Source organism: Sciurus vulgaris, assembly GCF_902686455.1.
Source record: "Sciurus vulgaris genome assembly, chromosome: 3".
NCBI lineage: Eukaryota > Metazoa > Chordata > Mammalia > Rodentia > Sciuridae > Sciurus > Sciurus vulgaris.
In genome coordinates, this window is record NC_136463.1 from 112,723,917 (window position 1) to 112,737,064 (window position 13,148).

The 13,148-nt window shown below is 38.6% G+C and overlaps 1 protein-coding gene across 3 annotated transcripts in view; it reads left to right on the plus strand.

The window, feature by feature from the left end:
* Positions 1–12,825: 12,825 nt before the first annotated feature.
* Positions 12,826–13,148, plus strand: part of UPP2 (uridine phosphorylase 2) — a gene marked incomplete at its 5' end in the record, with an annotated part of 41,547 nt that continues 41,224 nt past the window's right edge. The window contains one exon of one of the 3 annotated variants that reach the window (XM_079131825.1): positions 12,826–13,076. In XM_079131825.1, the coding sequence (XP_078987951.1) occupies positions 13,015–13,076 (62 nt within the window). The remainder of the gene's footprint in view (positions 13,077–13,148) is intronic. The other 2 variants (XM_079131824.1, XM_079131826.1) reach the window with 2 other exon arrangements.

The window sequence follows — 13,148 nt, forward strand, 5'->3', positions numbered from 1 at the left end:
TGTGGAAAGATAATGAGCTGGCCCAATGATACATGGTCTGGTTGGCTTAAAACACATTGCTGCTTTTGGGTGAGATTTGTTAGTCTGCCATTTTGAAACAAAACAGCATTCCTATTCTGTGGTAGATTGTGCTTACTGTTCCTACTGCTTCCAGAGCCAGAAATATGGCCTTGTTATAGCTATTTTCCATGTCTCCACACCCTGATTATACATCAGAACAATGCATCATTTGCTGTATTGTTTGGCCTATCTTTCTGTCTTGATACTCTACTCTTCAAGCTTATTAAGGCCATAGTTCTCTTTCTTTGCTAGCTCAGCTCAAATCAAAACTGGCTAAACTTTGAAAATAGTTTTTCTTCCAAGAAATGGAATTATGACTTTTACCAAAAAACCAGCTCATTTTGCCCATCAGACTGTGCCCTCATTAGTGTGGGAATGAAGAATGGATTAAGGCAAAGAAGTAGAGGATTAGAATTAGTTTGGAACATCTCTATTCCTTGTTCCCCTGACCTTCTTCTCACCCCAACTGATTCCAAAGAGAGGAGGAAAAAGATGTCCAAAAAGTCAAGTTGTTAAAAAAATAAATCTTGTAGCATTTGAAAAGAATTCATTTGATGACATTTATATTAATATACTGTAAAATAAAATTTAATGTTTAAAATTGTAGCGTCTCAAGATTCTGTCCTATTCTGAATGTTGATTTGCAGTGTCGTTACATAATCAGATGAATACAGACATAAAATTAAAGAGTTACCAGCAAAATAAAGGAATAGACATATTCTCATAAATTAAATTGCAGAATATAGCAGAAATGTATGAAATGCTGAGTTTGGAAAAACATGATCATAAGCTCAAAAACTGCTTTTGTCAATTCTTTAGGGCTTAACCAAAATAGAGGCTATTTTTAATGCTTCACAAAATTCAAGGCTATTTTCAAGAAGATCTTGTGCCGTGGACCATATTCTTTATATTGAATGTGACTCTTTTCTCTCAGATCCGGGTCAGTTCAAAAAAATTGCTTTTCTAACTTTTTTTTGATGTGTTATTTTTGCTTATTAAACAAACCCTGTGCCAGCAACATGGCACATTGAACCACATGGAGAACTTTCTTAACAAGCAGGAGTTATTTTGTAACGATTAATATATGTGAGTTTTAAGGAATGAAAGGAGAACAAGTTTCAGAAATAAAGACTGTAAATTCATGAGCCAATGTTATCACGACCTAGGGATCAAGCTTGGACTAGGCCTTTATGCCACAGTACGGGGTTTTGCAAGACAGGAACACATGATTCTGGCCTACGGAAGGTGTTGGCTGAATTTTAAATCCCTGCATTAAGCTAGGACCTTGGAAATTCTGTACCTTCGATGAAAAAGGATTAATTATCCCAATGACTAGTCTTGAAGTATGAAGAAAACTGTTTCTGTCACTCAATGTCGGTAGAAGAACAGTCTCTAGTGAGTAACTGATCTAAAGTGTCATTTGTGGTTGTAAAATGACAATTTATGCTGCCCACATGATGCTGAAAATTTCAGAATAAGACATCAATGCAAAGTTGGTCTTATACTGGAGATATACTGCCTCTGGCAGAAGCAAATATAAAAGCACTGACTAGGGTCAGTTTTATAAACCAATGTAAACTAAATCTAAAAACATATATGGACTCAAAAATCAAATTTTAGGTAAAACAAGGAAACCATTCCTAATAAGAAAAATTAGAAGAAAAGGGAAGATTAACAACTCCAAGAACTTGACATAATTAACCAATCAGAAAAAAAGTTATAAATTATCTATGTTTAAGATGATTACACAGAAAGACAATAGAATAGAAACATGTACAAGAAATAGGACACAACTTGAAAAGAATAGACACATTTGGGAAAGTAATAACATGTCTAACAATGAAAAAAAATCACTGAGATAAAAATCTCAAAGGATGGCATATACGTTTCCATTACTACTGCAGTGCTGCTTCCATAGGAGCTGAAAGACACACTACAAGCATTTCTTACCCACATGCCTGGGGTCAGCTGCAGCTGGCTGGATGGATTTGCTGTCCTTGGCCGAGCCTGCTCACTTATTGCGGCTCTGTTGGCTATTGGCTGATTTAGGCTGGCCTTAGCTGGTGTGGCTGGGCTTTGTTCTGTATGAGCATGTTATTACAATGACAGTAGAAGTATGTTAGCATTTGAATATGGAGTGTCCCCCAAAGTGTCATGTGTTAAAGGCTTGGTCCCTAGGCTGTGGCATTATTGAGAGGAGGTGGAAACATTAGGAGGTGGGACTTAATGGAGGGAAGTTATGTCATTGGGGGCACGGTCTTGAAGGGTACATTGGGACCCTGGTCTCTTCCTCTCTCTATTTGCTTCCCAGCTGCCATGAGGTAAGCAGCTTTGCTCTGCCATGTGCTCCTTGACATAATGTTCTGCCTCCCAAGACCCAAAGGCATGGGGCCAAGCACTCATAGACTGAAACCTCTGAAACTGTGGGTCAAAGTAAATTTCTCCCCCTTTGAGGTTGTTTACCTCCGGTATTTTGTCACAGCAAATGAAAAGCTGACTAACACAAAGTGCAAGGGCAAGAGCAACTGGCACGTAGTCAGAGCTGCCTCATTTTCTCAGTCAAAATAATGGCATGGCTGAGTCAGACAGAAGGGGTAGAACAGGTCACCCAATTTATGATCATAGGTCCTTGTTCCATTGCATAGTTATATGGAATAGGACATGGATACAGGGAAGAGTGAAGATTGTGAATATTACTGTAATTGACCACAGATTGTTTAAGGGGGTGGTAATCATACCTAGAAAAGTGGTGAAGAAGGATCTTGGAAAATATCTTACTTTGTGGAAAAGAGTCAGACAGATTATATGAATGAGAAGTTAAGATGTTGAAAAGATGGATTGAAGTGGCCTAACCTACACCTAAGAGAAGTGCCAGAAGAAGATAACGTATTCAAGGAAGAAACAGTGAGACTTTTCCAGAATTAATAACAGATATGCTTTCTCATCATGTGGATTTACAAAGATCCCTAAGAAGAATCTACTTTTTAAAAAAGTTCACACCTAAACACACTTCAGTAAAATTTCAGAATATAAAGAGAAGATCTAAAAGCTACTAGGAGTAGAAGACAGATTGTTTACTAAAATACAAGTAGATTAAAGCAGACTTTTCATCAAGAATAGGTACCAGAAGTTAAGGAACTAATATGAGTGGTAAGAGAAAATAGTTGTCAATCTAGAACTCTATACTACGCTAAATAATCACTCAAAAATGAGGGCAAAATAAAGACAAATTTTAGAGGAAGGCTCATGCTAAAGAATTATGATATGATAAGCTCTAGAAAGAAAGAAGTTAAACTCAGCAGGAGAGAAGGAGATTTGAGAAACAATGCTCATCAAAGATACTGGCAGATGTAAATAAGTAAAATGATTATTAACTGTAAACAAAACAATAACCATAACAACTAATGGAGGGAAGCATGCAAACAGGATAGTAATTAGAGTTTCAAGTTTTCCAAATTCCTTTTGTTATGCAGGAGAAGAGTATAGATATTGATTCATATTAAATTTTAAGTCAAGTTTGCTTGCTAAAAATATAAAGGGTAACCATCAAAAGAATAGAAATAGACTATGTAATGTTCAAAGTAACAGAGGGAAATGGGGTCTATAGAGAACTTAATCATTTTTGTAGATGGTAGGAAAGAAGTGAAAAGAAGCAATATAAGAAGAAATGAGTAAAAATATACTATTAATCACATTATTTATAAATACATTAAATACAGATAAAAGATGGTGTTTTAAAAATTCAAATATATTGTTTACCGGAAACACTCCTAAAACATAGTAACATGGAAAATTTGGAGGAAAAGAACAATACATGCAACCAATAAAGGATTAATATCCAGCATATTTAAAGAACTATAAATGAGCAAGAAAAAGACAAAAGATCCCAAAGAAAAATGGGCAAAGAATAAGAACAGAAGAAACCTGAAAAATTTCACTAGTAATAAGGGAAATGTAAAATATTCCACTAGTAATGAGGAGTATGTAAAATAAAATAAAGATGCACCATTTTGCAACTATCACATTGGCGAAATAATTATACAGCTAATAATGCCAGCTTTATTGGCAAGAATATGGGAAAATGATACATCAGACACTGTCAGCATTACAGTACTTGGTGAATTATTTTGTAGGGTAGTGTGATAATATCAAATAAAATTGATTACATTCAAATGTATGACCATATGTTAAACTCATGTCCATACACAAGGAAATATACATAATGATGTTTATAAGAAGAAAAAAACTAGAAGCAACATTAAAAAGGCAAGTAGTAAAATAATTCACACACACTCACATACATACCAAGCATATCTAGTTCAAGATCTGAAATTTGAAATGTTCCAAGTCTGAAACTTTTGAGCACTGACACAACTATCCACAAGTGGAAAATTCCACACCTGACCTCTGATGGTTCAATCTGCACATACTTTGTTTCATGCACACAAATAAGAATATGGTATGCAATTACTTTTAGGCTAGGCACATAGGAAACATAAAAAGTTTCTTATTTAGACTTGAGTCTTATACACAAGATAGCCCAAATATTCCCAAATCTGAAATGTTTTTTTTTTTTTTTTTTTTTTTGCGGTGCTGGGGATTGAACTCAGGGCCTTGTGCTTGCAAGGCAAGCACTCTACCAACTGAGCTATCTCCCCAGCTGACTGAAATACTTCTTGTCTCAAGCATTTTGAATGAGCAATAATCAATCTATAGTATGATAAGTACATATATGTTTTATATAATGTATATCATTATTATATGTATTATATAATGTATATTATTATGTATATAATGTCATAATAATATATAGGATGTTATATTTAACATGTTATATTCCTAAATCTGCTTATGAATTATAACTAGATACTTATAAGTAAATATTTTCAAATGTGCCCCAGAAAGATACCTACCAAATTTCCACTTTCAGAACAGTGATTTGCTCAGGAAGAAAGTGAAGGTAATCTAAGGTAAGGAAGGGGGACAGGACCTTAACGAAATCTTTCTTTAAAAAAATCCTGTTTTAAATGTGGTTAACAATTGCTAAATTTGTGTAGCCACTATATAAGCACCTATTATATCTGTACATTTCTTTGTGTTTGAAATATTTTATGATTAAACATTTTAAATATAACAACTAACATAAGGGAATCAGAAACATGGACACCAACAATGAGCCCAAACAACAGAAAAGAAAATGCAAACCCAAGAAGTGTTCAAAAGAATCACACTGATGAAGAATCATGACATAACTCGGGTGAAGCATTAACAGGAGTGTGAATGTGGCCCTGATTGTATAACAAGGTTGCCTGCTTCTTTAGAAAGAAATTAATGTTTAACCAATGTATTGTACTTAGTAGTGTTAAGAGAGTGCCATAAAACACACTGTTCTCTTTCACTCAGCTAAACACAAATTAGATTCAATCAGCTTTGAAATTTCACGACTCTTTGGGGCCAGAATTCACCACCTCCAGGATGCATCAGCTGTATTTCCCCTCTGAGCCTTCTTGGGCAGAAGCAGTAATAAATCCGGGTTGGTGATTAGAGATTAGGACTGAACCCTTCTTGAGTTCTAAGAAAATCTGCTCCTTCTCCTTTCAGTGTGGGGTTTGCAGACTCAGGGTGTTTCTTTCCAACTGTGGAGTGTACTTCATGTTCTGGTTGGGGCACTTTCACCTTGCTCTGAAAATCGAACAGGGGTTTCAGTCTGCACGCCTGAGGTCACTGGAGGGTGAGTCACAGGCAGTGAGGAAGCCAGGTGAGGCCTGCAGAGACAGCCTCTCAACCTTTCCACTCCTTCAGGGACTGCACAGGAGGGGTCATATCTTGCTATAGGCAGTATGTTGAATTGGGCCTAGTGTCCTGGGTAAATCATAGGGAAGTGGTAAGCCTGACTTGAATTAATCAGAAAGTGTGTGTGAGGTACATTTTAAAGGTCAGCTTAAAATTTGGCAACAAGATGTTTTTGAAATCAGCTTTAGGACTGGACTGTTGTTTTAGTGAACCATTTTTTGCATTACTATTCAGAGAACACACCCCCACTGTGGTACAGTAAGTCCTCTTTTCCCATAAGTGAATTAAAACACCAACCCTGGTGACCCCAGGGTAAAATGTTGCAGAGTGATCTCCTTAAACTGGGATCCTACTTCGCCTTCAAGACTCAGATCAAATTCCATTCTCTTGTGGACACCATTCCTTTTGGACTCTTGTCTTCTTTAACAGAATCCAATATTCACCAGCGTGGCAGTGGTGAAGTGGGAAAAATTTTCATGGCTTTGTAGCTGACCAGTCCTGAATCTGAATTCCATTCTCATTGTAGGATCTCAGGCACTTCATTTAATCTCTCCAGACTTCAATATCCTCATCTGTAAATCAGGAAAATAATAACACTCACATCACAGAGTTGTTGTGAAGATGAAATGAGATACAGCATGGGAATTGCTTAGTCCAAAGCCTGGCCTAGAGTAATGTGAATTGATCACTTATGTTACTAACATTCTTCTTCTCACTCTTTCAATTACTTTTATTTGTCCTTCAGATATCTTTTTTTCCCATTTTTAAAAAAATTGGTGCATTGTTGTATATAATGATGGGATTCGTTGTTCAGATTTCTATTCTAAGTCAATTATATTCAGAAGTCCAGCATTTTTTGTCTTAAGCTGCTCTGTTGACCAGGCCACTTGAGGCCCTACTGATCATTGCTGGCATCTCAAAGGTGTCTGCTGACTCTCTGAGGCACTGATGTTGATGTTAAGATTAGTTATTAGGGAAGAGTATATTTAAGCTTTGGTCACACTATGGAGTCTTATTTCTAGTAAGAAAAGCTGCCAGAGACCAGGAGAGTTTTAAGTTAAGTTCTTTTCATTTGGATGTTGCCAGAAGAACAAACCTGAGAATACAGACTGTTCATGTCATTACTCAACTCCAAGTATTAACACTTGGCACTTAGCACATGCCTAACAATCACTGAGTGAAATGTACGGTGCCTCCCACGTGGCGTCCCCATTTACCTGGAAACAGACTCCTGAAGTGGTTGACAACACTCGAGTGCTCTCCATAAATACATTTTCACACAACTGGAAACTTGTTTTTTTTTTATTATTATTATTATTTTTAACCATTGTCCAAAAAGAAATTCCTGGTTATATATACTTTAGATTTTAGGAAATACAATTCTGGGAAAAAAATAGAATTTTGTAAATCAAGTAGTTATTTTCCTAAAACAAATTTCTAGTTTATAAAGATTTCAAATGACAGTGGGTCTTGGAAAAAGTGTCATCATTTTGTATTTTTGAATCTCACACACGATTATAAGAAATTTGCAGAACGATCATAGTGTCTCTTGTATCTCCTGGGACTAAAAAACCGAAGGTAGGAATCCTGTGTGAGGACTGGGGGATGCTGGGAGCCTCCCCACAACCTCAGGGTAAGTCAACCCCCACTAGACCCACCCTTAAAGGAATTTACTCATGGGAAAGGCTTCACCTGCTGTCCTTCTGCATGGCCCTGCTCAACGGTCTGATGTAATAGAGCATTGCATTTCAATATAATCATGGATGAAAAAGTACCCAAAGAACAATACAAAATGTCACAAAGTTTATACCAAGGATACGATTCTTTATTGCTTATAATAATTATGATGGACATAATACTTTTGAAATATATTACAAAACTTCTTTTTCTTACTGTGTACATGGCCTTTTTCATAGACCATATTCCTACTTACTTGCTGGGGGATGGGAGGAATCCTAAGGAATTCAGATTCTTTGAGTGCGAATTTTTAGTTCCTAATGAGGCAATGTGGAAAAATATAAAGATTTTAAGCAAGTGTATGCCTTCATCAAAACCTAGGTCTCTGGAGAATTTAAACATGCAGATTGTTAGAAGCCATAGAGAATTCAGGATGTGATTTAAGGGAAGTTCATGTAAGACAGGGAGGCAAAGTACAGAGAGGATGTCAGCTTCTAGCTGTGTGAGTGAAGAAGCAGGAGAACTAGGGAGAAGCAGGCCAAGCTTTGATCACCATCCACTTTGGCGGGTGAAATTCAAGGAAGAGGGTACTATACTTGTCCAACTGAGCACGGTTCAGCTGAGAACGCAGAAACCAGAGGCCCTCAGCCTTCCTTGCAGCCCGGAAGAGGCTGCGGCGAGTCTCTAGGAGAACTCTATGTTCAGCTCTGGCCCACATCCAGCATGGCGGCTGTGATGGGGGAGTGCCAGCATCATGCTCCATTAAGACTAGATGAGCCTAACTGCTTCTCAGAGGGGCCATTCAGGAACCCATAGACCATGCCCAGAAAGCCACAAATCACTCACAAAACATAGTGTCTTACAACAGAGTCAAAGGATGGTATAAGGAACTGAGTTCAAGGACTCAAGGACCCAGAAGCCCTCCTCTCTATCATTGCCAAGACATCAAGTAAGCCCTCCTCTTCCCACCCCATTCAGTACCTGTCACTCAGAGAGGAGCAGTGGACTGAAAAGGGAAATTGGATAGAGTGAGCATGTGTCTAAAAGAAAATGAGTGGCCTAGTGAGACTATTTAATCAGATTCAAAGTTGCCATTAATTAGAAAATGTAAAGCCACCACCCTCTGCCCCAACATCCAGGAAGTTGGGTATAGTGAGAAAGATTAGATGGGTAATAGAAAGTAAGGTTCATTTTCTTTACACTTGCATGTAATAATGTCAAATTGAAACGTGTCTGTGTCATAAAGGAAAGAATTGTGTATCCTTCAGTAGTTCTCCTCTTCCATAAAGGATTTGAGGTGTTTACAATCTGTGTACCAGAAAACAAACACTTAAGGAAAAAGAAAAGACCCCAAAAGTTTTTGTCATTTGACATGAAGAAGAGACTGCTGAAGACAGGGCTAATAAATGGGTTTCAATCAGAAAGTCAGCGTAGGAGGCGTGGCAACTTGTATCTTCTCTGTTCCTGGAATGCCAATGTGTTTGTAGAAGAAACCAGAGAAGTGAAAATTGTCTTGTTTATTCCCTTTTTAGACTTCCTGGAGAATAGTGTATGATCAGTTAATATTTATTGGGTAAATAAGTGAAATCATAAATAAACTGCATAATATCAGAATGGATAGCCTAAGACATTTTTAGAGCTGTTTTTCATGGTGCTATGGGTCAAATGGCAAAGGCAGAGGACTCTGCTATGGAGGGTTTAGGACCCTTGTTTGTGCATCCATCCTGAAAGACCTAGAGTGCTGTGCATTACCACCCTACTTCCCAAGGATTTTGAGGTTGGAGTGTGAGTGTGTGTGTGTGTGTGTGTGTGTGTGTGTGGGAGAGAGAGAGAGAGAGAGAGAGAGAGAGAGAGAGAGAGAGAGAGAGAGAGAGAGAGAGAGAGACTGTTTCCTGGGTAGGGATGCTTGCTGCATCCTCAGGTGAATCAATACAAACTTGCTGGTGCCTTATGGAGCGGTGTGCCAAGAGTTCAGACTCCGGTCCCAGGGAAGAACATATAAGTTCTTCCCTGAGAAACATCCCCAAGGCCTGGCCTCTAGGAGACAGGCCTATCCCACCCTGTGGGCTAAAGAAGAGGGAGATGGGCATTTGGTCTAGAACCAGATTTTATAGGCTTACACTCTCTGAGTGGTCTAAAAGAGGGGGGGGGGGAATCATTAAACTTGTGTTCCATTAACACACCTTATAGTGTGTGATGAATTAAGGATTTTTAAAATAAGCCTAGCAATGCCTCGTGGATTGCATAAACTACATTATTAAAAAGAGTTAAGATACCCATTCATCAAGGTTAAAATTTTAAAGTGTATAATAATTAGTAGAATCTTGTTTAGGCCTTTCTTTACTTTTATTTTAATACTAGAAATCTCAAAATCTGAAGCCACTAAGGTTCCATCTGAGATATTCTGGTGCAAATACTTGGAACTAGAAACCATACTGAACTACTGATCATTCCCTAAATGGAATGATTTCTCTAAGGTCTCTGTATTTTACACACTGTTCCCTGAACCAGAAGCACAGGTCTCTTGTACATGCCCCACCCTCATGAGTAAGAGCGGTTTTCAGTTTACATCTTTCCTCAAGATTCACCCTAGGGGGCTGGGGGATGTAGCTCAATTGGTAGAATGCTTGCTTTGCATGCACAAGGCCCTGGGTTCAATTCCCAGCACCACCACCAAAAAAAAAAAAAAAAAAAAAAGGAAGATTCACTCCAGGCCTCACACCTTCCTAGAAGACTCTTGAATCCCCAGCCTTGCTTTGGTGGCTATAGGAGTTCACAGTGCCTGCCATATTCTTTACTGCTCATCTCTCTTCCTTATTAGAGTGTAAATTCCTTTAAGACAGACACCATCCATACCATCCTCTCTCCAGGTTTAGCACAGTACCTGGCACATGGCAGATGCCCACTCCCTTATAGGAATGTTCTGAGAGGTCCAAATTCCTAGCTCTGCCCCTCCCCAGAGTGGTAGGAGCACTGTTTTAGGGGGTGGGTTTGGTACTAAGTCCATGTGTATAAGTCTCATGGACTCAGCAGAAATCATGCCACCTGGGGACAAACCTAGTGCCATCCAGGTGCACACCAGGACTCCAACATCAGGGAGTCGGAGGTGGAATTAAGTCAGAAGAAAATTGTCATGGGAGCAAGAATATGGAAATGTCAGCACTGTGGACGAAAGTGGTGACAAGTGAGGTGTTTTGTCACAGGCCAGATACTGCTGAGCATGGGTCACATGGAGCTGAACCCTTCTGACCACAGGGCTGTTTGGAGTCATGGGCCTCTGCTGGCAGAGTTGATTGTTTGCAAAATATCCAGAGGCTGGACCTGCTTTGGCCTTGTGCACTCTACCGTACATGCTTTCTGAAAACAAAATCTTTCACCATTCCCATTGGGGTGACTGGCCTTTTGCAGTAGAGTCAATTAAAAAAAATTGTCAAGAAACTAAATGCCACAAGAATAAGCTTGAATCTTTAGAAGATTGGAAACTGAAATGAGTGCAGTGGCACACACCTTTAATCCTAGCTAAAGGATGAGGCAGCACTGCACATTTGAGGCCAGCCTCAGCAACTTAGACTCTCTCTCTAAAAAAAAAAAAAATGAATTAAAGAGAATACATTAATACTCTACTTTCATAGACTCTGCAAGACTGTTCTGAACTTCTTTCAAACGATGACCACTTTCAGGTCCAGGACACTCCACACATTTTAGCCGGCATTACCTGGCATTGTCTGTGACCAAGGTTATTTGCTGACAGGCTCTGCACTGGAAACAGATGTGTTAATTAGTCTAATTAATTCATTGGTGTAATTAATTGCTTAACACTTACCTAATTATCTAACATTTTCACCTGTCAAAGGCAGAGGTAAAATGCCAGATTGGAATTTGGTGGTCCTCCTCATTGCCCTAAAAATAAATGGAGAGATGTGGCAGGGAATACAAAGAAAAGTGTACGGGTCCCCATGGTAGTCAGTGAGCACAGGACTCAAAATTACCAGTGATGGTTGGGAAAGAGCAGCAGGTAGACCAGCTAGAGGTGATCCTGAAGTAATTATCATAAATGACAAAAAAGAACCACGTCCAGGCCACAGAGGCAAGACACACATTCAGCTTTCTTTTGTCTTGAAGTTGTTGTTACCTTGTCCAGGATCAGTTTCCTTAGGGATTTTTGGAAGTCCAGGGCAAAATTAAAAATGTCTGTTTGGTAGTGGCTGTGGCAAGATTTAGGCTACATTCCGTATTCCTCAACATAGACCTCCCTATTCTCTTTCCTTTCCATTCTGAAAATTTTGTTGACTAACCAAGATGGACTGAAATAGGCCACCCTGGAACTGCAGGAGTTTGCTGAGAAGGATTGTCACCAGGAAGTGGAGCAACATATGACAGGAGACCCCAGTTAAAGTACAAGCATTTGGCTCCTGGCTGCTGTGGGCATTCTTCAAGAGAAATCCAGGCCTCATACCTACTTCTAGTTGGCATTTATAAACTATTATGAAAGGCCTCATACCTACTTCTAGTTGGCATTTATAAACATTTTAGGTTTTGATTTTTTTGAAAGTCAGGAGACCAGTGTTCTTGAAGCTCTTACCAGCATAGAACTTTAGCTGACAGCCATGGGAGCCAAGAGAAAAAAACATCAGGACGAAGTTCTTCTACAGCCTTCTGGATTCCCTCACCCCAAGGAAAAGTGAGAAGCATCGGCAGAGGCAGCAAATGCATAGGTTTCTCAACAGAGACTCACTTTTCTGAAAATATTAGGCTACCATTTGTTATTTGCCTAGATTGAAAGAGAGATGTTTTAGTGGATTTTAGAGGCGACCTAGGATTTAATTAAATGAGGAGGAACTGTGAAACAAGTTTTGTTTAGTTGTCGGAACTTCTGTGTGAACTTGAATGGGCAAAGTTCAGATAAAGGGAGATCCTGAGGTCCTGACTTTGGATGTTTTCCTCAACTTGTGATGACAGTGTGAATGAAAACACATTGGCAAGGGGTGGGCTGGGGATGGGAAAATGAAATGTTTGAGAACTGAAAGTTCTCACATGTACTGGACACATTTTTTAGATAATCTGGTAGGGTTTTCAGGAAAACTGAAAAAGGACTTGTATCTATATACAGTTATCTCAAAGTAAACAATTCCATGTACCACTCCAGACCCAAACCCATGTTGAGACCGAGGTCAGATGTAATGGAAAGGTGCTCTGGTCAATAGTTAACAAACTAACCAGATACCACACCTTCGAAGGGAGCCTATCTTCTTGGGGAAGTGATATTCTAAGAACTGGACTATAGTATAAAAGACCATGTCAGGGAGGGTATTTTTGAATTGGAAGAGAGTTTAAAATTCTAAGGGAAGAATTCCATCAACAATTTCAGAAGAAACATAAGTTTTAAGGAAAGATGTCATCCTTACTTGGAGCTGAACAGTTACGATTAGATCTATAATTTAATAGCAAATCTTATTCTTTCCTGATATCCATATAATACAAAGCATGGCTTCCATTTTACCTGCTTCCAATAGATCCATGAGACCTGACAGGAATACATATAATGGGTAAGTAATTTCTACTTTTTACTTATTTTGAGCAGAGGGACATTTCTTCTATTTTATATTAAATGCTCAGAT